General features: G+C 49.7%; 1 protein-coding gene across 4 annotated transcripts in view; it reads right to left on the bottom strand.

Moving 5' to 3' along the window:
• The window catches only part of RFTN1 (raftlin, lipid raft linker 1), a 186,516-nt gene that overhangs the window by 8,402 nt on the left and 152,658 nt on the right, over positions 1-25,456 (bottom strand). For all 4 annotated transcript variants that reach the window (XM_036030605.1, XM_036030607.1, XM_028518801.2 and 1 more), the window contains exons 8-9: positions 4,364-4,467; positions 1,950-2,031 (exon numbers count right to left, since the gene is read on the bottom strand). In XM_036030605.1, the coding sequence (XP_035886498.1) occupies positions 1,950-2,031; positions 4,364-4,467 (186 nt within the window). The remainder of the gene's footprint in view (positions 1-1,949; positions 2,032-4,363; positions 4,468-25,456) is intronic.

Here is a 25,456-nt window from a genome sequence, read left to right as displayed (position 1 = left end):
GCGGATGGAGCCAAGAGAAAAAGGTGCTTCAAGAGGAAGAGGCAGCTGAGAGTGTCAGGGCCGCAGGCAGCTCAGGCACCATCAGGACTGGATGGGGTTGCTGCCTCCATCACGGGGGTGTGCAGACCTTGTGGGAGCAGAATGCCCACCTGAGTCCACTGAGGAGCAAATGACAGGGACAAGGAGACAGAGACAAGGTATCTGCTGCAAAGTCCCCTCTCTGGGACTCCATGAGTGGGTGATCTCTCTAGATCACACCAAGAACACGTGCTCAGCACCAGCCAATCCGAGGAATGAGTAGGGGATACATAAGCACTTTCAAGGAGAAAGCGGCCAGCCCATATTTGTGTAGTTGATTAGGACTGGAAGTTTCCACTGACCAGAAAATAAATGACTCCTGTCCTCTTTGGATTTTCCCCAAGGAAAGTCCTTCTACCTTCTTGCACCAGCTTTTAAGCTCTACCTCAAAAACCTACCCACCCACCCCAGTTTCCGATGGCCATCACATTCCAGGATGCATGGCCTGAAGCAACATCAAGCCGAGGGTCTTTGCTGTGGAATCCGTCAGCACCACAACCCGGACAGCAGCCCAGAAAAGGCAGCACTCCCCTCAACTCCTGCCCCCTTAAAGCCAAAAGAGGGTTTCTTTTGGTGTCTGATGGAGACCGTGCCTGCACTGTTGTCGAATGTCACTCTGTGAACGTGCCGAGTCCCCTGGCGCCTATGGCTAAGTCGCAACTGACAGCAGCCCTGGCTGATCCATCTTCCAGCCGGCGGCTGACTGCTCCTGGTGGTTAATGGCGGATTTTGGCAGTTGCCTTCTGGTTCTCTGCTGCTGTCACCTGTCACATTAGTGCATCAGAGCTTGGAGAGAGACTGTCCTCTGCACTCCACCCCATCTGGCTTCACGGCGCCATTGCTTTGGCGTTCACCCCACCAACGGGTTCCCCCTGGATTTGTTGGCTGGTGAGGGGCTGTTCCAATCTGTTCACTTGTGTGGTGCTCCTGTCCGGGCTCTGTGTCCACAGAACACGAGAAGCCAGGGCTGGGAGCACGGGGTTGGTGCTAAGGGTGAGGAGAGAGCAGGCCCAGCAGGCTCGTGGGAGAGCATGGTCTTGGCCATCAAAGGTAGGCTGAGCTGGCTCCAGGTGACTCCCTCGACTTGCCTGAGCCACTGGTCCATGGGAACAGCACCCACCGGCAACAATGCATGAAGTGTGAAATATCAGAATCACTGGACACAAGGGAAGAGGACCTGGGCTGGACATGACCAAACGTGGGGAGTGTTCTGAGAATGGCCACCACCTCTCAGTGCAACCAAGTTTCCCGGGTGGTTCCTGAAACAACCAGTGAGGGGAAGAGGGCCCAGGCGACCCACAGGGCACTCTGACCTGAGGACTGGCTGCTGCAGGCAGAGGCTGGTCTTGTCTAGACCAGCCACTGTCACTCAGAGGCTTTCGGGTCGGGGCCTGTCAAAAAGGAGCTCTAGCAGGGTCTGTGTGCCAAGATCACCAGACTCCTGACGTCCTGAGGGAGGTGACAGGCAGCCGGGAGCTCCAGCCAGCCGGTAATGAGATGCAGATACGTTTACCGGGTCTAAGCTGCGGCCCCCGCCCCACGCGCTTCCCGTCAGAATGCAGCTGACTTCATGCCCCTATTTCTAGCCCAGCGGGAATATCTGGCAGGCTGGCGCGTGCAGAAGAACCTCTCTCCTCCGCTCTCCTGGCCTGGCCAGCAGCGGGACACTGGCAGACAAGGCCCTCCAGTGCCCTCATCTGTCCTACTCTGGCAGCTTCAGGCCAGGTGCAGTTTGCCAAGGGGCTCAGGTGCCCTTGGGCTCAGAGCTGCTGGCAGTCGGGGCAGGCTGCCCACCCGACTGCCGCAGAAAAAGGCACTTGACGGTGAAGCCCTGCTAAAGAGACAGGAGGAAGGCCATCAAGGTGACTTACCCTCGACTCCTTCTTCTTGATTTTCTGAGGTAGACACGGTCTCTGAAGAAAGACGATCTGCTTGGTGGATACGTTCCCCTCCCTGTAAGACACGCGTTGCTGGGAGTGAGTTAGGTCGGACCTGGGGAGCCCCACACCTCACAGACGCGGCAGCCCCTCACTTCACCAAGGCTGACCACGCACAGGAGGCAGAGCTGCCACCGAACAGTGAGAGGCTGGAATCAAGAAGCCCCCCGCCCGCACCCCACACCCAGCTCTCCCACCCCAGGCCATCCGCCCTTGCGCCTGGGGGGCTAGTGCCTCAGGGGTCCACCAAAAGCGTGGTGGGTGTCCCTGCAAAGTCAGCTTCACAGCTAGAAACTCCCTCCCCTTGGTGTGAAGTAACGGCCAGCATCCTGGCCGAATGATGACAAACTGGCTTCTTTAGTGACTCTCAAAGGGGTGGCAGGCAGGCCTCTCCCCAGTCTGTCTTTGGGAACGAGGCCCTGGGGGGTCCAGTTGGCCGGGATGGGCAGGAAGATGAGGACCTGGGGGAAGAGCTCCGCCCAGCAGCCCCCTTGGGCCCAGCAGGGGGAGGGCTGGCCTCGCACGGGTCCCAGCGACAGCCCGATTCACGCCCCGGAGCAGCAGGGCCACATCACTCCCATGGGCACACAGATGAAGGCGGCCAGCGAGTCAGGCAGTGGCATTACCCAAGCCGCCGAGGGGCTGCTCAGAGGCCCCACTCGTCTTTACAGCCCAGTGTGTGCGCTTTTCTTCCAGGAAGGCAGGCCCCTGTGGAGCCGCCTTTAGGGATGATAAAATACTGTCAAGTAAAGCGGGGGTCATTGTTTCCCACCCCCACCCCGTCCCCAACCTCTGATCACATTCTTAAACCTCTGTTTTGTGAGTCTTCTCTGCGGAGGCAAGGGGTCCCCACACGGGGGTCAGAGGGTAAGGAGGGAGAGGACTAGTATTTCCTGTGGGATTCAGGGGCTGGGCGAGGCCACACACAACGCCTCATCTAGGCCTCCCCCCCCATGGCTTTCATTCCCAGGACTGCGACAGACACCTGTACAGACGGGAGGTGAAAGCTTGTTTAAGGAGCAGGCTCGAGAGCACGCAGCTGAGGTTCAAGCTCGGATGCGCCTGGTTCGGGCCGCTTTCCCACTCCACCATGAGGGGACCTTTAAGGCACAGGGAAAGTGGGGGATTAGGGAGAATCATTTGGCAGGTGTTACTCTCTGAGACAGACGGACAGAGACCTCCCTGCACCCTGGGCTTTGCTCAGAACCAGCTGGGGCTTCACGTTCAAAGACATTCTCATCGTGATTCTTGTCCTCTGGGTTCCGGATCAGGGGTTCTTCCATCTTGGGCTTGCAGAGGGACCCGGGAAAGGCACTGATTGTCACCGCCATCCTCCACCCTCAGCCTGGCCTCTGGGGCGGTGCCGCCCTGCCACCTCCCCAGATCATCAGTCTTGCCCCAGGCTGTTCGTCATCCTGCAGAGATGGGGATGCTGCAGGACTTGGGGTGGGCAGAGCACCGAGGGCCGAGGGAGGGGCACCCCTATGGGTGGGCAGAGAGGCGGCCTGGTGTAGGAGGTGGAACCCTTGATTCTCCGACTGAGGTTCTAGTCCCAGGTTCTGCCACGTAGTGGTGGTTGGCCTCAGGTGTGTGACTGAGCCTCTCTGAGCCTCAGTTTCCTCATCTGTAAAATGGGAATTATATCTATGCTTATAGGATAGTCAGGAGGACTACTTTAGATAGCAAATCTGGAGGGAAGGCCTTTTAGCATGGGACTGACTGGAACTAGCCTGTGGGCTCAAGCAACAGTGGACAGAGCTGAGGGTGGACAAACCACCATGAACATAAAATCATCAGGAGTGCCATCAGCCAGGGCCACGACTCCAGGACTTTACCTCTTCTTTGGGGGGCTGCTGGCTCGCCATAATCTTGGACAAGTCCTTCCACCTCCCTGGCCACACTGTCCTCCACCGTAAAATGAGTTTAATTTTTAAATATACACCTCATAGGATTTTCGAGAACTAAATGAGATCGTATATAGCAAGTGCCTACTTAGCCTGGCACAGGGCACACAGTAGGTGCTGAATTTCTTTTGCAAATGAAGCCCTTCTGACAGCTGTGGGCCTTCTCAGTCCAGATGGCTCGCCCAGCTTTGACAGGCTGGGCTGTAGCCATCCACCGGCCAGGGCTCCCCACGTGGGAAGACGGTGCAGGTGTGAGAGCTCTGGGTGAGGGGGGTTAGGAACCTGAATCCCAGCTCTGCCACGTCCCAGCTGGAGAGTTCATGGAGCCACACCAGCCTCATGGGCTTGTCTCAGGATTAAACAAGCTACGTACATGAAGCGCTTACTGGGAACAGCGCCTAGCACCGGGTAAGTCTTCAATAATCATAAAGATGGTTGCTGTACCTGTTAGTCTTGACGACGGGAGTTGGGAGCACGCAGGTGAGCTGCCAGCCGTAGGCTGCTAGCGAGTTCAGCAGGGGCACGTAGTCCGTCTGCACTTCGACACCCTAAGGGAGAAAGGCCACTGTCAGGGATGCTGCCGCCTCAGGCTGGCACCCAAGTGACTGAGGGGGGGCATTCAACCCGCCCACTTGACAGAGCAGAAAGAAGTGGGGTGTCCCTCAGCTTGGAGGCCCTGGCTCTGACGTGCTTAAATTGTTCAGAGCCAAACTGCCCACCTGGGGCCTCTCCTGGCCCCATCCCCATCAGCATGGCAAGGAATCAGAGCCAAAGGACCGGCCCATTAATTTTGCTTATTCTTGGTTCATGGACACAGCACTGTCGCCTGGCCTTGAAGACAGATTCAGGGCACAGACAACACACTGCTTCGCACGATGTGGGAGCGTGTCGTGGGGAGCAAAGTTACAGTTGACAAATGATCAAATCATTTGCATCCAGCCACGACGGCCAGGCATGCACGTGCACGCGCACACACACGGAGCTTCGCCCGTGTCATGCAGCCTGCTGTAAAGTGGTAAATGAATGCTTGCCCATGTTTTATTTCAAATCGGCATGGGAGGCAGGAGACCGGCCCAACACTTGCCTTTGAATTAAAGACTCAGTCCTGCTCCCTCAGGGAGGAGCCCCAGCGTGAGGCCATGGCACGGGCTCCAGAGCACGCCTGCTCCCTGCATCAGGCCTGATTTCTTCTTCCGGGCTCCTCGCTAACACTGCAAGTGCGGCCCTCCCACCACCTCCCCAGTCCTGTGTTTACACTGGCCTCCCCATCTCTGGCAGGCTGGCTTCTGAACACCCCGAACGTGTGTCCAGATTCCTTGCAACCAAAGGAGCCACACGTGTTCATTCTGCTGGCGTTTGAAGCCATGGTGGGCGCACAGTGAGTTGAGGGCACTGTCCTGGTGCTGGAGGTCGCGGTCCAGCATCGGCAGCGGCACAGACACGCCAGAAACCAAAATACAAAATGGCCCGTCAGCAGGGCCACGAGGCTTCCAAGGTCAGCAGGAGAGGAAGGGAGCAAACCGTGCCCATGGAAGGCTTCCCAGGCTCAGGGCTGGGCCCTGGGCATTCCACGGGAGAGCCCCAGGACATACAAATTAAAGGCCAGCTGGGCTTAGATCACCGAGGAGGGTGGGCTTAATTGTGCAGTGGCGCCTTGCAGAGGGGCCCCCTGTGGTGAGTGGCTGGCCTGCTGGGGGCCTTCGGGGAACAGAACCAGCTCGTCTGGCTGCCCTGGGCTAGAGGAGTGGAAGGAGTGGAAGAGAGATGAGGGAACAACCAGCCCTGCCTCTTCAAATGGGCTCCAGAGATATTTATTTATTTACTTCTCTACAGAGGGAGGGGGAAATAGAGGGGAAGAGACACTGATGTGAGGGAGAAACATTGATCAGTTGCCTCTTGCACATGCCCCGGCTGGGGACCAGCCTGCAAGCTGGGCATGTGCCCTGACTGGGAATCAAACCAACAACCTTTGAGTTTTCGAGATGATGCCCAACCCCCTGAGCCACACTGGTCAGGGCTCAAATGGGTTTTATAGGTCCTGTTACTGAGCACCCATCCCAGCATGGCTACCAAGTCACTTGGACAGCCGGCAATAAATTTATCCTCCGAGAGCCTTGGTTTCTTCGACTGTATCAAGTAAGCCTTGGCCTGTATCAGTGGTGCTCGAAATGTGCTCCCTGAGCCAGCAACATCAGCAACAGCTGGGAATTGCTGTTGCTGATCTGGACCAACCAGACCAGATACTCTGGGGGTGGGACCTGGGAATCTGTTTAAAGAATCCTCCCAGGACTTCTGAGGCAGCTAAGTCTGAGAAGCTCTGCCTTGATAATCAATTAGGTCTCTGCTGATCGGACAGAGTCTGTGACACTGTGGCCAGTGTCCATCAGCTGTCACTCAGATCTTACCGTTCCGTCATTCCACATGTGAGGAGAAAGAGAAGAGGGACTTCTAAAGGATCAGTTCTGTTAAAAGGGAATGGAAGGCAGGAAGAGAGAGGGGTGGGAGAAAAGAAGGGAGGAGAGGGGAAGGAAGGAGAGAAAAGGGAGGGAAGTTAAAGGAGGGGGGAAGCTAAGGGAGTTAAGGGAGGAAAGAAGGCGAGAGCGGCACAGGTGTAACCAATTTACTTAAGGGAGAGGGACAGGAGGGACCTTATTCTAGTCCTGTCCCTTGAAGCACCACTCAGGCCAGGTGGCAGCAAATGGCCCAGCAACCCCTCCTTCTGCCTGGTCCCCTGGATACATGGGGACCTCCCTTCCAGATCTGCTCAGGCCAGTAGCCCTCGTGCTGGGCACCTGCTGTGGCTGCTTTGTCCTGAGAACCCCGCCCCCACCCTGGTGGGGGCCATTTCTGATTTAGAGAGAGAGAGAGAGAGGGAGGAGGGGGGGAAATGTTAAATCCACTCTCTCAAGCTTTGCGAGGTTATGATTACTTGAGCCTATCAAGAATAACCTTCCCACTTTATCAAGCACTGTGACAAACCCGCCACAATCAGACAGTAGCCATGGCAACCAGGACAAGCTTTGGCGTCTCACAAAGCCCTGAATGGCAGAATATAGTCCTTTTATTGGTGACTGTGCCCCAGCCAGGTTTTCTCTGCTGGCACCCAGAGCGACAAGACAGTGGCCACCCTCCACCGCCGCCTGACCTGCTGCTCAGACAGGCCTCGTCAGGGGCGGCTTCTTTTTTGCTCTATTTTATTGCATTTTGTCACTATCTTAAAAAGAAAGACAGCAGGATTTCTCCCAATTTTTCTCCTCTGGGTAGGGGATATCAGCCAGAGGGTGCAGAATCATAAAGACTGAAAGGAAAAGGGAAAACACACAAAACCCACGTTGCTCATGAGAGCTGAGGGTTCAGTCGCAAGTGTAGTATCTGGCTGTCGCATGGAGAGTTGAAAACAAAAATACACATGGCAGGGGGTGAGGTGTTACACTCCGCCAGACCCTCCCACTCCTCCCACTATCAGGGCTGGTCTTGATGTAATTAACGTTCCGTGTGGTTTTCCACAGCGTCTATCAAAGCAGACTCGCATGCGATCAACACAGTAAGGTGGCGTTTCTAAAATAGGACATGAGCCCCATGCAGTCGGCGGAGGACGCTTTCAAGTCCATTAGCTGAGGAAGATGATAGGAAACCTATATGGAGGGAAGGTTCCCTTTGATCTGCTTTTCTGTGACACTCCAGCGAGGACAGAGGAGCACAAACAGCACTCCAAAGCCAGCCTGCTTATCGAATGAAAAGACACTGCTTTCCGGGAGTAGGAGCAAAAATTTTAATTAACTCTCCACTCTCCTGTGTGGATACATAATCTCCCACCACACCTGGAGTGTTAAAAAAAAAATAAAAAAGGAGCGTGTCCTGTGGTTCTCCAACTTGTATAAAAGGAATTCATTTGTGTTTATGGCTCTTTTTTCCCCTTTGTTCTCTATCATTTCTCTGGTGTTTGCAAATGAACAACAACAAAAAAGGCATCCAGTCCAAGCTTCCCTGACGGTCCAAAAACTGTGACAATGGAGTGTGGTTTAGGAAGAAATGAATTTGTCTTTTGGTTATTTTTTGAAAGATGCTCCACACACGGAAATAATGAGGAGTTAACCCATTGGTCCAATGAGAAAGTTTGCATCCTGAATGTCAGTTTGCTCTTCCCTCTTCTCCCATTTCAACTTGTGGTTGCCATCTGGGAGAGAAGCAGCGTTTACAAGAGAAGACTCGAGTCCTTATTTGTGACTGTACATGAGAGGAGGAATTCACTTTCTCGTATCTGACGTGTGTGGGACCAGCTCTGGGACGGTCTCTCTACCTTGAAACGGCGGCTGGGGACTGTTCGCCTCTGTCCCTCACAGCCACCAGGCTGGGCCCCAGGCTCTTACTGGGAGGACACCTGAGGGAATAGCGCTGCAAAAAACACCTGTGCGTCTTTGGTAAATTGCTACCAAAACACTAATGCTCAACACTATTGGCAGGGTACATTTATACAACCGTTTCTTTACTTATCAATTTTAGATATCTTTTGATTTCCTACCATGGGAAATAAAGACTTATCGTTCCCAACACATTTCTTACTTCCTCTTTCTTCATGCCCCAAATGATTAGGAGGTACTTTTAATAAAATCAAAAGTAGGTGTTTATGGTGTTAGGACTTTGCAAATATTGCTCAACTTAAACTGGTTAAGTAATGCACTGTGACCATAACTTCCTTTTTATATAACCTTTTCTTTTTCTTGGAATTGTGACCTCAGGTTTTTTTTTTATTTGCCTAGTTGTACAAGAACCTACCACTAATTTATCCCACATGTTACAACACCTCTATTTTATGCCTATCTATAACTCTCACAGGCCTAAATATATTGGTTCTATTTTTTCCCCACACTGGAAATATCATTTCTGGAGCTTCCTGGAGCCTTGCTCCAAGCTGGTCTGGATGCTTTCTATGACTGAGTTCTCCCTCCATTACTGTCTATGGCTGGTGGGTTTTTTTTTTCTTTCTTTCTTTCTTGGTTCCCTCCTCTTTTTTGCTGGAGCACATCCTGCAGAGGCTCCTTAGGAATGGTGTCCTGGAGGTCATTTGAAGTCTTGCATTCCTAAAACAGTCTTTGTCTTCACCCTTAACTAACAGTTTGGGTACAGACATCTGGGCTGAAATCTATTTTTCCATTAAAATTTTGAAAGTATTGTTCCACTAGCTTCTAGATGGGCAGAATTACTCTTGCAATATTTAATTATTAATACTTGGAATACAACCTGGTGTGTTGCTTTTAGGGTATTTTTCCCCATGAAATTCCAGAATTTCATAATGTGGCTTGGTGTGGGTCTTTTTTACTCGAAGGGCCATACACTTGATAGTTTTGCAATGTGAGGATTCTTGCCCTTCAGTTCTGAAAAGTGTTTTTTCCCCATTGATTATATATATATCTTCCATTTTCTGTCTTCTTTCTTTCTTGATCTCCTATTAGTCAAAATGTAGAGTTGATATTTTATTCCCTTCCCACATATTTTCTTACTCTGTCTTTTTATTTTACCTTCTGGAAGATACACTTCATTTTACAGCCTTTTTAATTATGTCTTTAAATTCCCTGCTGCCCCCAAAGACCCAAAAGCTCTTCCTTGGCTTTTGACTGTTTTTTTTTTTTTAGTAGCACCTTGTTTTTGTTTCATGGCAACATATATTTTATCCCTTTATTTTAAGCGGGTTTTTCTGATCCCTGCAGGATCACTATCATTACCATGTTGCATTCAGCAGAGGTGGGGGCGAGGGATCTGACCACACTATATCAGGGCTTTACACCAAGGCCTTGTTTGCAGCTCCTCAGCTCACTTCCCACCACCCCACGGTGATTTACGCTTTGAAGACCAGAGCTTATTCTCAGGTTTTTCGAGACAGAATGGCTGTAGCTTCCTCCACTTCTCGAAATCAATTAGCATTCCTCCACGCACTTTCCATCTTCCAAACATTTGTTAAAATGTCTCATCTTCTACCTCGTCTCCTTTCGATCTTTTCATTCGTGTGGCTATCTAATCTCTGCCATCTACCTAACAACAGTCAATTTTCATATGTTCTAGGATGTTGCCACAAACCCTGAATTGCCCAATACTGAACCACTGCTTCCAGGGGGAAATACAGGGCCAGGCCTCTGCGAGCCTCTGAACACAACATCTTCATCACCTGATCAGTGCAGACACTTGTTTTGTGTGTGTTTCTGTTCAAAGGCACCGTGTTTAATACCCATTGTTGGTTCATTAACTCTGAACTCCCGGCCGACAGCACTGCTCACCCAGGGCTGACCACAGCTTACCTAACACAAATATGTGCCCTCTCAGGCACATACCTGGACCACTAGCGAGCACTTCAGCCCTATGCCTGCGGACACTTCAAGCAGCAAAATCACCAAAACAGAAGCACAAAAATGTGAAGTGCATGGCAGTAAGAGATCACCAAAGGGGCACTTGTTTATAATATGAGCTGAAACAAAGCAAGCAGCCTGACCCCTTAGCTGGGGATGGGCACAGTGGCGACTCCATGTTCTGCCCCTCCTCACACAGCTGCAGGTGCCTGTGAGGGCATGGGGGGCATTGCTCTGGAGATTACAAATAAATCTGAGAGAGTGGGATTTGCAAACATGGAATCCATGAGTAACGACAATGGACTCTACCATCGCTCTGCCTATCTACCATTCCTATAGTTAGTATCACTGCACTGGGGGTTTTCAAAAGAGAGAAGAAATATATGCCTGTGTCCCATCACCCATACAACTTTATTATCTTAATTTTTAAAGGGCCTACTGGAAGCCCTTTCTAACTTAGAATCCAGAAGCCATAAAGTAAAAAATAAGAAATGCGGTGATACTAAAAACCCTTCCACAAGACAACAAACTATGCAAAGTCAAAAGACAACATGACAAAATGGGGAAAAAGTTTGCAGCTCACGTTATAAACAGCAAAGTATCCCTAAAATGGATAAGGAGAAATATCCAGTAATCCACATGTGGAAATGGACAAGTGCAGGAAGAGATTCATAGAAAAGGAAAGTCAAATGGCCATTAAGCATGTGTCAGGGGGGAAAAGCCAAATCTCACCACAAGAGAAAGGCAACTTCAAACCCCTCACACTGGTGGAACTCCCAAGGTCAGACAAGCACTCGGTGGACGGAAAGCAGGGAAACCAGTGCCCTGCAAACTGACACAGCCACACGGGGAACAGGCGGACAGGATCCCTGAAAGCTGCACCTAATAAAGTCCCCTCCCTTCTCTGTGGTTTCACTTCCTGCAGTTTCAGTTACCAATGCTCAACCTAGGTCTGAAACTATTAAATCGAAAAGTCCAGAAATAAACAATTCACACGTTTTATGCTATGCTCTGCGTCGAAGAGTGTGAGGAAAACTTGCGCTGTCCCACTCCGTCCCTCCCGGACATCAGCTGTCCCCTCTGCCCATCCCATCCTTGCTGTGGGCGCTGCCTACCTGTTATCATGTAGTAGCCACTGAGTCACCAAAGACCCCACACTCACATACCTTTTATTGCAATATATTGTTACAATTGTTCTGTTTTCGTTATTCATTATTGTTAGTCTCTTACTGTACCTCATGTATAAATTATACTTTATTACAAGTATGTGTGCATGGGAAAACACATAGCATATACAGGGCTTGGCTCTATCTGCAGTCCCAGGATCTACCTGGGGATTTGGAATGTATCCCCCACAGATAAGGGACGGCAACTAGACATTTACCCTTTGACCAAACAATCTCACTTCTGGGACTCGATCCTCTGTATATATATATATATATATATATATATATATATATATATATAAAAGGCAAATGTACAAAGCTAGTCACTGGGAAACTGTTGCAACAGCAAACCAGTGAAGAGCACCCAGCTGTCCATCAATGCTGAACTTGTTAGATAAATTATGTTTTACCCACACAATGGCCTGGGGGCCTGAATAACGGCGGATTGTACATGAAGGCGGGCGGGACGGGAGGGCAGTGGGAGGGGATGAGCCCCACTGCACACGTGTCAAGTCTGAGGGACTCCGGGAAGGCTCAGGAGCCCGGCTGGGTGGTGGAATTGAATGATGCCCCTCACTCCCCAAAATATGTCTATGTCCTAACCTCTGGAGCTTGGGAACGCTACCTTCCATGGTAAAAGGGATTTGGCAGATGGGATTACGTTAAGGACCTAGAGATGGGAGATTATCCAGGTGGGCAAAATGTACTGAGGAGGGTAGTCGGAAGAGAGCGGCAGGAAGAGGGTCTGAGGCAGCAGGGGTGAGGGTGGGAGCAGAGGTCAGAGGGGCTGGCTTTGAGCTGGACGGCCTCTACAAACTGAAAAGTCAGGAACCGCCTCCCCTAAAGCCTCCAAAAAGAACGCAGCTCTGCCAACACTCTTAATCTTTTCTTACAACCCATTTTGGATTTCTGGCCTCCAGAACTGTAAGAGAATAAATCTGTGTTGTTTTAAGCCACTGAGTCTGTAATTTGTTACAGCAGCAGTAGAAAACTAATGCACAGCCTAAAGCCAGGAGCAGATTAGGAAGATAAAGACCCGGAGGCGAGAGGTGGCTGAGGAGTGAGCAGAAGCTGAATAAAAACGCTCACCGAATGGGGGGGGGGGGGCGGGAATCAGCTCTGGAGCAGCCCTGGCTGCGAAACGGGTTTAAGAAGGTCCATGTCATCAAATATCCCAAGAGGGCAAGACACAGGACGCCTGAAAAACCATCTCTGGAGGGGACAGTGCGGTCTCGGGAAACCACAGCCAGGACACTTCTGAGCGGTGGCCGGTCGTGAGGATCAGACAGGGTGTGTACACACGGTCTCAGGAAATCTGGGGTTTGTCTCGACTGTGCCCAGGTTCCGCAGAGACCCTGCCACAATGGCACAGCGGGGAGACAACGGTCACGCCCTCCAGTGATGCAAACAAGGGATCCAAAGGTGGGGTGGGAGGAGAAGGCCAAGCTGGAAAGAAGGAACACTCCATGTCTATCTATCAGGCAGAAAGTGGCTGCTGGGACCCCAGCGCAGGCCTGCAGAACACTCAGCAAGTCCTTCGGTATCGCAGAGGGTGTCCAGCCTTTTGGTGTCTCTGGGCCATGTATTAAATACATTGTGACATGTAATCAGAAAAAAAATCTCATCATGTTTTAAGTAAATTTACGATTTTGTGTTGGGCCACAGGCATCCTGGGCTGCACGACACCCCTGCAAGGCAGCACCTACTCGGTGCCACTATTCATTGACGGATCTCCACAGTTAAACACCCTAGCTCTGTGCTGGGCACGTGGGAAACAAGGATGAGTGAGCCCCTTCTCCAGCCTCAGGAGAGAGTAAGCATACAGCTCTCCCACCAGCTGGGAGGCACCGTGAAGTGTGGTGGAAGGAAGGAGAGAGGAAGGAATGACTTGCTTGTCCCTTCTCTCTGGGGACAGGGCAAATCTCTCAGAGGCCAAGGCGGCCTGGGGGCCCTGCCTCCCTGGCCCTCCCCCTCCCCCAGGCCTCCCTCCCTCCCCAAGGACCACTGCCTCCACCATCCCACGGGAGGGGCAAGGATGCCTGGCTGGCTGGAGATGTTGTTTTCCCCTTTGTTTTACACACAATGCCCCAGAAAAACATTTTGCTGATATGTAATTAGGCCAACATAATAGAGTGTAAAGAAAGCAGTCGGTCTCATTTTAGACAACTTTGGCTTTCACGATGTTCAAAGAGAATACGTTAAAAATAAAAGCTTAGTTCTCAGATGTGGAAAAGGGGGCAGATGAAAATACATGCAGCGCAGGGAAGGCTTCTGTTCCAGCACTCTTTGCCCACCCCTGCGGTTAATTCACATCGCTGCCTGATTGTCTCCTCCGCGCGCGAGGGGCAACAAACTCGGCAGCCCTTTGAGAGCCCAACAAAAGCGTTATTATTTGAGATATGCTGTCTGCAAAAATGGCCTCGGCGATTACCTCCCCGTGTCTGGGCCTCTTCACAACATGACGTGGCAGCTACGCCGCTGAACAGGGAGAGTCCAGGCTGGTCCTGTGACCTGCTCTGACCGGCAGAATATAATAGACATGACCTTGTGGGAGTTGAGTTCTGAACCTAGGTCTCCAGGGACCTTGCAGCTTCTACTGGCCCGTGCTATGACAGGACCATCCCAGGCTGGCCTGTTGGATGACTAGAGACAAGTGGCCCCAAGGAGCAGACGTGAGAGACGTCACCTTGCACCAGGTAGCCGCCAGTCAGCCCGTCAATGACTATAGAAGCCTGAGTGAGCCCTGCGGAGGTCAGTCAAGCCTGGGCCGGGTCAGCAGCATCACCCGGCTGACCTGTCGCTAGTAACAATAAAGGCTGTTATTTTACTTCACTCAGCTTTGGAGGTGCTTTAGCCCATAGAAGGAGCTAACCGATATATTGCTATTCTAGGAAGAGCCGAATGCCTAGGCAAATCCCTAGGAGGAAAATCACAGTGAAAGTCACCTTGGTCCGATCTGAGTGAAATAAAACGTAATGGCTACTGCTGAATGGAATTCAGTGTTGCTAATCTTTCTCTGCACGCCGAGCTGGCACACCTAGCCCTCATTTCCTCCATGCCAGCCACTCTGTGACCTCGAATTACATCTGGAGCCCTAAAGTCTAATTTATGATAACCTGCAGCAAGGCCCGGCACTGCCACCAGCCTACCCTGGGAGGGACAGATAAAACCCTGCACTGGGGAAGAACATCCTAGCTCAAGAGGCTGCCCTGGCTTCTCCTACAGTACCACGGACACCAAGCTGGCAGGAAAACCGAACCTGCATATGCAAGATAACACTCTCCTGGAGTCTCAAAAAGTGGGGGTGGGTAATTGGTCCTGGTACGAGCAGTGTCTCTAAAGTCACATACCCGAGAGGCAGAAAGGGGAAAGGAGTTGGTGGGGCCGTGGGACAGAAGATAGCATGCCAAACATGAGACCCGGCTGCGGACATGTGCCTGCCTGGGCACAGTGAGGCCCACCGGAGAGGTGTGTTACAGCACAGGGCTCAGATTCCGCTGGAGGTAATGAGGCAGGGCGTGTGGGGGTTCAGTGAGTGGTGGCTGGGACAGATGCTTCTGCAGTTCTGAGCGCAAACAGTTAAGCAACTCAAAGCTGTTACATCCTGTGGGCTGCTCAGCAGGGACCTCATAGAGAGACAGCGCAAGGCTTGCATCCTCCAGAAGATGACATTTTACACACACGCTGAATGCGTCAGGGGTGAGCGTGTCCTCGCCGGCAGACTTGGAAACAGCTTTGTTTGATAACAATTAAACACGAAACATTTTCTCCATCCAGGGACTTGCCAAGTGCCTCCCACTTGTTTTGATGAGTGAAGAAATTAGGTTTCAGGAGTAAATGGGATTTGCCACCATATTACTTTCTCCTCAGGTAATTGGAGGTGGATGAAGGATCATATTTTTAACCTTCCTTTCTTCTTCCTGTTTTTTTTTTTTTTACCTTATCTCCTACCTAGAAATGAGAGGATTTAAAAGAGCTTTCCCACAGTGTATAATTAAAAGATATTCACTTTGGAGTAGGGGACTGGAAGTTTGTCAGCAAAAGCTCTAGACATTAAAACTACATCCGAGTTAATCACCTTCATCTACAGCAGATTCCCATCACCTTATAAAATGCTAACCCAGAAGATGTCTCTGAATAGAGGTTGGCTCGAAATCTTAACAGAGGAGAAACAGAAGTTAAAGGGTTATTCCACTGTCACCATGCAAGCTAGCAACAGACAGAGCCACCCAAAGCACCGTGTGCTGGGCTGTCCTGGCCTCGGGTTCGTTCGGAAAAGCAAGTGGGTAAGAGCTGCGACTCTGTGGGATGCTCAGCACAACTGGTTTTCTCTCCCGGACATTCTCCACCTGGTAAATTCAAGGTGCCACAGTCCTGTACTGGCATTCGGTCAATAACGCCTTCAGTCAATATCCTCCTCGTTGTGACCCAATTGTCCGCATCTTGTTGCTATGGTTACCACGATTCTAACTCAACCTTCCTCCTGCTCCCCTCTCCCTCAAGCCAAATTACGTTGCACTAATCCCACAGCATGTTCTCTGAGGAGCCTGTTCCTGATCGGTATGTTTCTAATAGGGCTTCTGAGATGCTGGGAACTGCCAAAGGGAATATGCAACCTTCAGGACATGTCAAAGCCCTGTGCTCAGTGCCCTGCCTCACCACGAGTCCCTCCATTCTCGCTGGCTCCCTAGTCCACGACAGTCTAGAGATAAATCCACCAGAGTGTGCAACAGATGCACCCCGGGGGTGTCCATCAGCATCTGGACTGGGACCCACCAAAGGAGGAGCTGATGAAGAGAAAGCCAGAGTCAAGAAAACTGAAAGGGTCTCAGAGAGATCAGCCAGCTCTATCTGGGGTCCTCTAGAAAACTGCCCTCTGTTCCTACCCTATCGCTTCATCATATCAATCCTATTTGGGACTGATTCGTTTACCTATTTATTGCTCTCTCCTTCACTGGAATGCAAGTTCTACAAAGGCAAGGAGTTAATTTTGCCAACGAGTCCCCAGCTTCTAGGGAAGTGTCTGGCACAAAATAAGTGCTCAGTAAATAGTTGTTGAGTGAATAAATGCATACATCCAATCTTGCATTTTGGGGGTAGGTTCTGCCAGCACCATCTTTTATTCCCAGTCTTATCAAAATTACTGCAAATCACATCCAACGTTGATGAGACGTAAGTTTACCAATAAAAATTTGAGTTGATCTATCAGGATACTTTGATAACATTCTTGGGGGCATTCTGTATGTGGAAGTTGAAAATATATTCATGCATGAAAATTAAATGCAGAGAGACATACGTGCTGGTCATCAGCTACTAAAGCTATTTTATGTTTTAGCAAAGGTTACCTGGTAAGTCATTAAACTGGCTGTACCCAAATCCGTCCACTCTCTGCATCTGGGCCTTTGCAGTGTGTTGCAGATCATCCTATCAAAGGGCAGTGTCTACTTCTCCACCTCTTGACTCTGAGCTTGATTTTGTGACTTTCTTTGGTCAATGGGTTATGAAAAATATGACGCAAATCGAGGCATGAAATAAACTAGCACATTGGGGCCCTTGGGAACCCTGTGACTGCCATCCCGTGAAGAAGGCCGGGCTAGCCCACTGAGTGTCAAGATGTGCAAGGCCCTGTCATCCCAGCCGGCAGCCAGCCATGTGAGTGCCGTCACCCTGGATCGCCCAGCCATCAGCTGATGCAGGAGAGAGCCTAGGAGAAATCAGCTAAGCAGCTTTAGGGCAGAAAAACTGCTCAGCTAAAGAAATATAAAGACTGGGATGGTTTGTTATGTAGTAAAAACTGGTATGGGATGGAAGACAAAACATCCAGCTACCATGCAACAGGAGTAAGTCTACCTGCTTCTTCCCAAGTGACCTTGTCTTCAAGGTGGGAAGGTGACTGCGGAGTCTGGTGGTCCAAGTAAGTTTTAAATAGGGCGAAGTCATTGTGATGAACCCCACTCCTCACCTTCCTGCCCAGTGGTCCCTTTCTGACCAGCATCAAGGACTTTCAAGGAGAAATCCAAAGTAAAATTTGTTTCCATGGGATAAAAGTTAGCCAGCTTGAAAATGTGTGAACCTTTACATCAAAAAGTGATAGGAAGTACAATGACCAACCTAAAGACTATTTATGGTTTATAAAAGCAAGAAAATAGAAACCATCTAAAGTCCATCAATAGAAAAAAATAAAATTCATCGTAGAAAACTAATGAAATAAAATATAATTGTTCATATATGGAAATACTCTGCAGCCACTGAAAGGGCTCAAACAGAAACAGTATGAGTAGTATGATCCCATTTTGTGAAACAATATGCAGAAGTAGACAGGACACACCCAAGAAGAATGTACATGAAGATGTTATGTTGTTACATAACTGTTTTCTTAGTGGGGAGAGTAGGATGAGTTTTGCTTCCTTTTCCTCATTTATGTTTTCTAAACTACCTTTACGGGTATCACTTTTTACAGGTATCTTCATTGAGATATAACTGAAGCACCTAAAATTTCCTCCATTTAAAGTATACAATTCAATGGTTGTTAATATATTCACACAGTTGTACAACCATCACCACGGCCTAAATTCAGGATGTTTTCATCATCACCCCAAATTCTTCACGTCCATTAGCAATCATACTTCTCCTTCCCCCGCCACCTCTGGGCAATCGGCAACCTACCTTCTATTTCTACAATTTGCCTAATGTGGACATTTCATATAAATGGAATCATTTAATATGCAGTCTTTTGTGACTGGTTTCTTTTGTTTTAGCATGTTTTCAAGGTTCCTTTATGTTGTAGCAAGTATCAGGAGTTTGTTCCTTTTTGCTGCCAAATAATGTTCCCTTGTATGGGTAGACCACCTCTGTCTGTTTATTGACCACTTGGTGGACATCTAGATTGTCTCTACCTTCTGGTTGTCATGAAGAACGCTGCTATGAAGACTCACGTGCAGGTTTTCATGCAGACATACGATTATACTTCTGGATGTACAGCTGACCCTTGAACAGCAGTGGGCTTTAGGAGAGCCAACCCTTTGAACAGTTGAAATCCAGTATAATTTTTAACTCCCCTAAAACTTAACATTACTGATAACATACATACATAAAATATATTTTGTATGTTGTATGTATTATATACTGTAGCCTTATAAAATAAGCTAGAGAAAGGAAAATGCTATTAAGAAATCATAAGGAAGAGAGAATACACTTACAGTATTTATAGAAACAATCTGTGTGTAAGTGGACCTGTGTAGTTCAAACCCATGTTGCATGCCCGGGAGTGGAACGGCTGGGTCACATTGTAACTATGTTTAACACTTTGAGGAACTGTCCACGCATCACTTTTATAAAAAGAACAGACCTTTTGGCCTCATTAGATTAGCTCTTCAGCAGTCTGAGGTCTAACTTGCCAACTGACAAAAGTAAAGAGACAGCCGTTTCCACCTCAGCTAAACAGGATGTTTAAGAATTCTGCCTCAAGGAGGTCAAGGAGGCCCCTGACTGAAAAGCAATGGTCACCCGTGCACCCCAGACTGTTAAAGCTGGAAGGGACCCCGGCGGCCTTCCAGTCCAGTGGTTCTCGGGTTGGCTGAAACTTTTATAGGCAGATCCCTAAGTTCTACTCCCAGACGTAGCTACTGACACGGAATCTCTAGGGAATGTGTATTTCTAACACATCCCCAGGTGATTCTGAGCCTCAGTGAGGTCTGAGGACCACTGCCCAAAGCAGGAAGACCACCCACATCACTCCTGGGACAGTGGCTGACCATCTGAACCACACTCGTGCCGGGGAGTGGCCAGCCACAAGCTCCAGCACTTCCACTGCTGATTGGCTCCAAAGGAGCTCTCCAAACGGACCAAGGTTTTCCTCCACAATCAAGGAGAACACGAGTCTACCTCCTTTATGAGAAGTCAGCCCTTTAAAGACATGGAACCAGCTTCATGATTGCCCTTGTTTTTCCCTCCTGCAAAACAAACATGCCCTATTGTCTTCAACCACTTCCAGGCATATGTACCCTCTGTCGCTGCCCCTCCAAGCCCGTCTGTCTCTCATCAAACAGGGCGGTTGTGGCAGGCCATCAGATTCCGAGTCAGCTGGCACCGGACTGAAGAACAGAGGGTAAGTGCCTCCTGTGTGCATGTTTAACTTGGCCAGTCATCTCTTATGAGTGGGAGTAACCTGATGTCGCTCCATATTCTCAACCAATGTCCGTAGAAAACTTGTAACACAGAAGAAACTAATTGGGATCAAGGCAACATGAACACTAGGAATAGCGAGTCCTCGCCTCAAGGGGTTTGTACAGCAATTTTAAAAATTAAATGACTCTCAAGTAAGGTGGGACATGTTAAGGGCCAAGAGGAAGGGAGAACAAATTTGGCTTACGGTATCAAAGAGGATCCCACAAAGAGCGGGGCCAGGAGAGGCAGCAATCAATCTGCACGGAGAAGACTGGAGGCGGGGAAGGGGCTCAGCAGAGGCAGACGAGAACCGAAATGGAGGCACAAGTAGCACAGGGCGGCACCCCGAAACCCTGCTTTGTCATAGCCTGGGGCGTGAGAAGCGTTTGCAGGGGAGTGGCAGGCACACTGTTAACCGTATTAAATTCTTTTCCATTAGAACTGCTGTCGAGTCAGGCATTCTCCATTCTGCATGTATTGATTTTTTGGAACTTAAATGCAATTGATTTTTTGATAGTTAAATGTATCCCTATTACGTTTTATTGGGCTGGTTTTGATTCAACATTGATAAACTAATAGCAAATGAAACTGGAAAGGGTTTAAGAAGTCAAGGAAATCTAGTCAAACAAGGAGCTGGATTAGGGAAGAAATTTTCAAGGTCTCCTTTCCTTTTTTTTTTAAGTAGTGGGGCGCTTTGCACAAACCTCAGCTCTATCTAATGTAGACACCCACCATCCACATCCACAGTGGGCAAGTGAAGCTCATCTGAGCTCTGCCTCCGCCTCCTCCTCTTTCTTCCCTGAAACGGGTCCCTGGTGTCAAAAAGGTGGGGACTGCTGCTTTAAAATACCTCTGGGAGCAGCCCCTGACATGCTAGTCCCATTCGGTGCAAAACCATCGGCTGCTGAAGCCAGAGTCAGCAGCCCAGGACCCCCTTCCTAGCTGACACCCTCTCCAGCACCAGCCAGTCACAATCCTTGACAGTGACACGGGTCTGTGACTCAGCCCTGGCCAACAGGACCCAAGGAAAACACAATGATTTATCTCAGTTTGCAACATTATCCTCACATGAAATTTTCTTTAAAGACATTCTATTGTAGGACAGGTTTCCCAGAAGCAGACCCCCAGAGGGAGGTTTAGGTGCAGGTAACGTATGAAGGCAGTGCCCCGGGTGAACAGCTGGGGAGGACACCCGACAAAAGGCAGAAGCAGCCCAGCAAGGACTCAGGTTTAGGCAACATCCCCCGAACAGGCACTCATCCTCACCGCTTGGGAAGCTCTGGAGGGTAGGTTGTGCTCAGAGGTGTCCCCACCTGAGGCAGGGGAGCTGGGCTTCATGCCCCCATGCCTCCTGTGTCAGGGACAAGGCCTACCCTGGGGGCTGCAAATGCCCGGGCACCTCTGCCGCTCCTTGCCTGAGCACAGATCAGGCTCCTGTAGCCCAGGGGCGGGTGTCAGCAGAGACGCTCAGGTGCTGACCACTGGAAGGGAAAGCACATTGGTAAAAAGGGGCCCAAGAGATCTGTTAAAACAGTGGCATTATCCATTACGCGTTCTAATTGTGAAAACAATTAAAAGACGAGCCCTGGCTGGCGTAGCTCAGTGGATTGAGCGCGGGCTGCAAACCGAAGTGTCGCAGGTTGGATTCCCAGTCAGGGCACATGCCTGGGTTGCAGGCCACAGCCCCCAACAACTGCACATTGATGTTTCTCTCTCTCTCTCTCTTTCTCCCTCCCTTCCCTCTCTAAAAATAAATAAATAAAATCTTAAAAAAAAAAGATGTGCTTTCTCTTCTGGTCTGCCTCTGCTCCTGCCACTTCCTACCCACAGGAAGTCTCCTCCCAATCCCCCCACTTCCCGCTGCTGGAGGAGGCCTTAGTCAGCTCCCGTTTTCCCCCAGGGCCCTTCTGGTAGGTCGGGCACCCCCCAGCACCGAACACCTTGCTACTCATTCCACAGGAAGTCTTCCTCCCACCGGGATGCTCCTTGAGGGCAGGGGCCGCAGCAAACACCCCTTGGTGTTCTTGTCCCAGAACAGGAAAGAACAGGTCGCTTTTGCTGACCCTCTGGGGTTTCCCAGTTCCGAGGGTTCTCTGTTTTGTGCCCACTGATCCCTTCCACCTTCATTTACTTTTACTCCTACATTATCTTCCACAGCCGCCCTCCTCGGGGAAACTGGGGGGCTGGTCCTGGCCCATCATCTCTGTCCTGCCACCCCCGAAATCCACACGACACTTCAGGACCCGCAAGCCTAAACAAAAAAGCAGAGGGAAAAATTCTGTCTGTAAAAGGTGAAAGAGAGACAGCCATCCATCCAGGGTTCCTCCGGCCCAGCAGAGGATCCAAGACGCAGACCAGAAATCAGGACCCAATGACCTGACAGTGAATTTTGAGGTCACTGTTTTTAAATACAAACTCCATCATTCTGGAAAAGAGGAACAACTATAGGGGGAACGCAGACTTTCCAAACTTTGAAATTGTTTTGTGGCCAATTTCTCAACAGTTCTTAACAATCTTCCACCAAGTTCTTAACAGCCAAAGGGCACTGGAGATACTTTCTAGGACAAGAAGAAAAAGAATCTCAAAAAAAGGAAAATTCCATCCAAAGAGAACATTTGTATTAATTTTTTGATTAAACTTGTTACATAAAAACAACAGGGTAACAACTAAAAAAAAAACAAAACAAACTTCAGGGCAAAGTTCAATATGGGCCCTGGCAAGAAAGGCTGGCCAGCAAGCGGGCTCCAGGAGAAGTGGGACTCCAGGGAAAAGTAGGAGGCAGCCAAGGGAACGGGTGAGTCTGCAGAGATTAACCAGGTCAGAAGAGTGGCAGGTACCTGACCCACCAGGGACGGCGGCACGGGGGAGGCAAACCCAAAACAGGGGGAGGTAGGGCAAGCCTAGAAGGAGCTTCAGGGTACGCACACACCCACACCTCTTAAAATTATGTTCAAAGCAAGAAATTGTATGAAAAATATATTGAAGATAACAGAAAGCAGAATTACTCAAGTCCTACTTTACTTTCTTTTTCCAGGAAAAAGTAAGTATGGACGTGGACCTAGGCAGTTCAAACCCATTGCTGTCCATCGGTCAGGGGTATTTTTGATCTGTGGCTGGGAATCCGTGTATGTGGAGGGTGGACCTAAGTTATACTCAGACTTTCAACTGTGTGGATGGTCGGCACCCCCAACTCCTGCATTATTCAAAGGTCATTGTATGCCTAAAGCCCGAGAGATGAAAAACTATGGTGAGACATGACTAGTTATCTTAGAAAACTTAATTATTAATTACCTAAGTAAAATGACTCTTTTCTAAATAAAAATGAAAATAATTCCGATAAAGCTACCTCTCACTCTTCCACTCCAAGTCCCACGTAACCACCATTATCAGATCTATGGATTCTCTTCCAGGCTGTTTTCCTGCATTTACATATATCCACAGAAAACACATCGTACTGTTTAGCAACGTTCCTTCCCACCATTACTGGTATCAGACTGTGTATACCTGCATCAGTCAGGGTTCTTCTGAGAAACAGAACCAGTAAGATGGACAGAGATAGAAACGGAGATACAGATACAGATATACCCACGCCTATATGCCTATTATATACACAGTGTGTGACTGAACACCTGAGTACCGCAGCCTAGCCAGACTGACACAGAAACTTAAGCACTACGGTTTCTTTATGCAACCTGTTTTTTTCACTGAACAACATTTCCCGGAGTTCCTTGGTCAGAATATACAGAATGGATGCATCCCTAATAATAAGAATGTGCCATCCCTCATGTAATCATTCCCCTACTGACGGGCATACACATTGTCTCCTTTCTTTCTGTTACTAAAATGCTGTCCTAGTATGCGCCTTCCCGTGAACAGAGTGTTTCTCTATAAGAGATGGACATGAGGTATGGGCTTGCTGAGTCGTGGGTAGAATGAGCATTTATCATTTTTAATAGGGGTTGGCCACCTGCTCTGCAAAGCAAACCTACAATTTTAAACCCATCAAGCCTAAATGAATGACACGTAGAGGAAAGGGTGCTCAGTCACACCATTCAGCACACCAGTACATCACCATCAAAGCTGAGGGGGGACACAAGGACTCTGATCAGCATGGAAGCCCTGAGAGAGCTGCTAGAAGGCCCTGAGGCCTGACAGGCTGCAGACCTCCTCTGCGCTCTGATTCGCTCTGGGCGGGTGAAGGGGTGGAGTTACATCCTGGGAGCGGCTGGGTCTTCAGCCCGGGACTTTCCACAGCGGTGATCAATCACAGGAGAGTCTGTATCGCAGGAAGAAGGCAGAGAACTGCTGTGTTTGGCACTAAAGGCTATGATCTCAGAACCACAATAAATATCTTGGAGAAACTGTGGCAAGGGAAAAAAATGCCAGATGGTTTAAAAAGAACAAATATTGGCTCCCTTGTCAGAGCAGGTGGTGGTGAATTCTAGATACCATAGACATCGAAATTACTCGCCGGCGGATCCAAGTGCCGATTGCTAAAGAGATGGTTTGAAGCCCTTGGCAGTAAGAGACTGCTCCCCATCAGCCTGCAGAAGTTCATGAAGAACCAAGTAAGACCTAATGTGTTGTTGGGCAAGATCACGGCACAGGCTGGGTGGGGGTATGCCCCAGAGTGAGTTTCAATTACAGAAATGTATCTTACCAAGCCTCTCCTGAGTCCTTTAGGGGTAAGAAGGCGACATGTTAGATGGAACAGTAGGGCCACTGTAACCTCTGCAGAGAGGGCTGGGCAGCACTGGGGACTGCAGGAGGGAGTCCCACAGCATGCCAAAGGGCCGTGTCCTCTGCCCAGTCTGCTTCACATAGGACAGGACAGTCGCCGTCCCACACACAGAACCTTCAGAGAAGCTAAAGCTGGGATGCTCCCTCCAAATGTGGGATGATATAATCATGATCAAAAAATGTCTCAGCAGACCCCAGGAATGGGCAGAAACTAATAGGATGGGGTGAGCTGGGCATCAACTCAATGACAGATGGAACACGCAGGTCGAGGCTGGAGAGAGCTGCCCACATAGCACCTCACGTAACGAAATCTCTGGCGGATGCCCCTAAGCCAGTCCAGTCTCCAGTGCACCAGCTGAAGCCAAGCCCAGCCCTGGGGAGACCAAGCCTGCACAGGTAGCAGGTTGCTCTCCGGGACACTCATGCCCTTCTGATCTCAGCCGCTGAGCACATCACGGTGAGTCTTCTGTGTTCCCGGGCCATTTGGGTCAGTTAGATCCACTATGACAATTATGTGTCTTAATTTTAAATTCACCCAACTGACAGCAAGCACAAAAGAGGCTGTTTTTCAGAGAAGTAAGTACAATGCTTTGAAGAGACTTGACAAAGGGCACTTGCTTAAAAACAAGAACTACGGCTGAATTAGATGCGGGACGAGGGGGAACTGGGAAAGAGAGTTGAGAACAGAAGTTCTGCAGCCAGACCCCTTTCCTGACGTGCGCTGTTGGTGACGGTGCACTCTGGGCGTGGCTTCTCCCAGAAAGCTGAAGCAGGGTTCCAACTGGCAGACCCCAGACTCAGTAAGACTGGCAACCGGGTGTGTATTTCCGCAGTTTACAGTAAGAGACAGTGTGTAAGGAATGAATATGATTTTCTTTGGCTCTGTTTAATTGACTTTTCAATTTACCCACCAGCCCACACCAATCGCATCAGCTAGAGCTGAAGTTGCTTTTGCCGCTCTGTCTGCCATCTCAGGCTCCGCTTAGGAAGCACGTTTTGCAAGCAGCACTGGTGAACCTGGAGGCCTCCCAGGGAACGGAGATGGAGAAGGCTCTGGGGCTCCAGGGGCCCCGACGATGTGCGCAAACATCCCTGCCTCTCAGACTCTCGGTGTTTGTCTATTC

The sequence above is a fragment of the Phyllostomus discolor genome, chromosome 7, assembly GCF_004126475.2.
Source record: "Phyllostomus discolor isolate MPI-MPIP mPhyDis1 chromosome 7, mPhyDis1.pri.v3, whole genome shotgun sequence".
NCBI classification, from domain to species: domain Eukaryota; kingdom Metazoa; phylum Chordata; class Mammalia; order Chiroptera; family Phyllostomidae; genus Phyllostomus; species Phyllostomus discolor.
The sequence above is the reverse complement of the archived record's forward strand: the minus strand, read 5'-3'. Positions and strand labels throughout refer to the sequence as shown.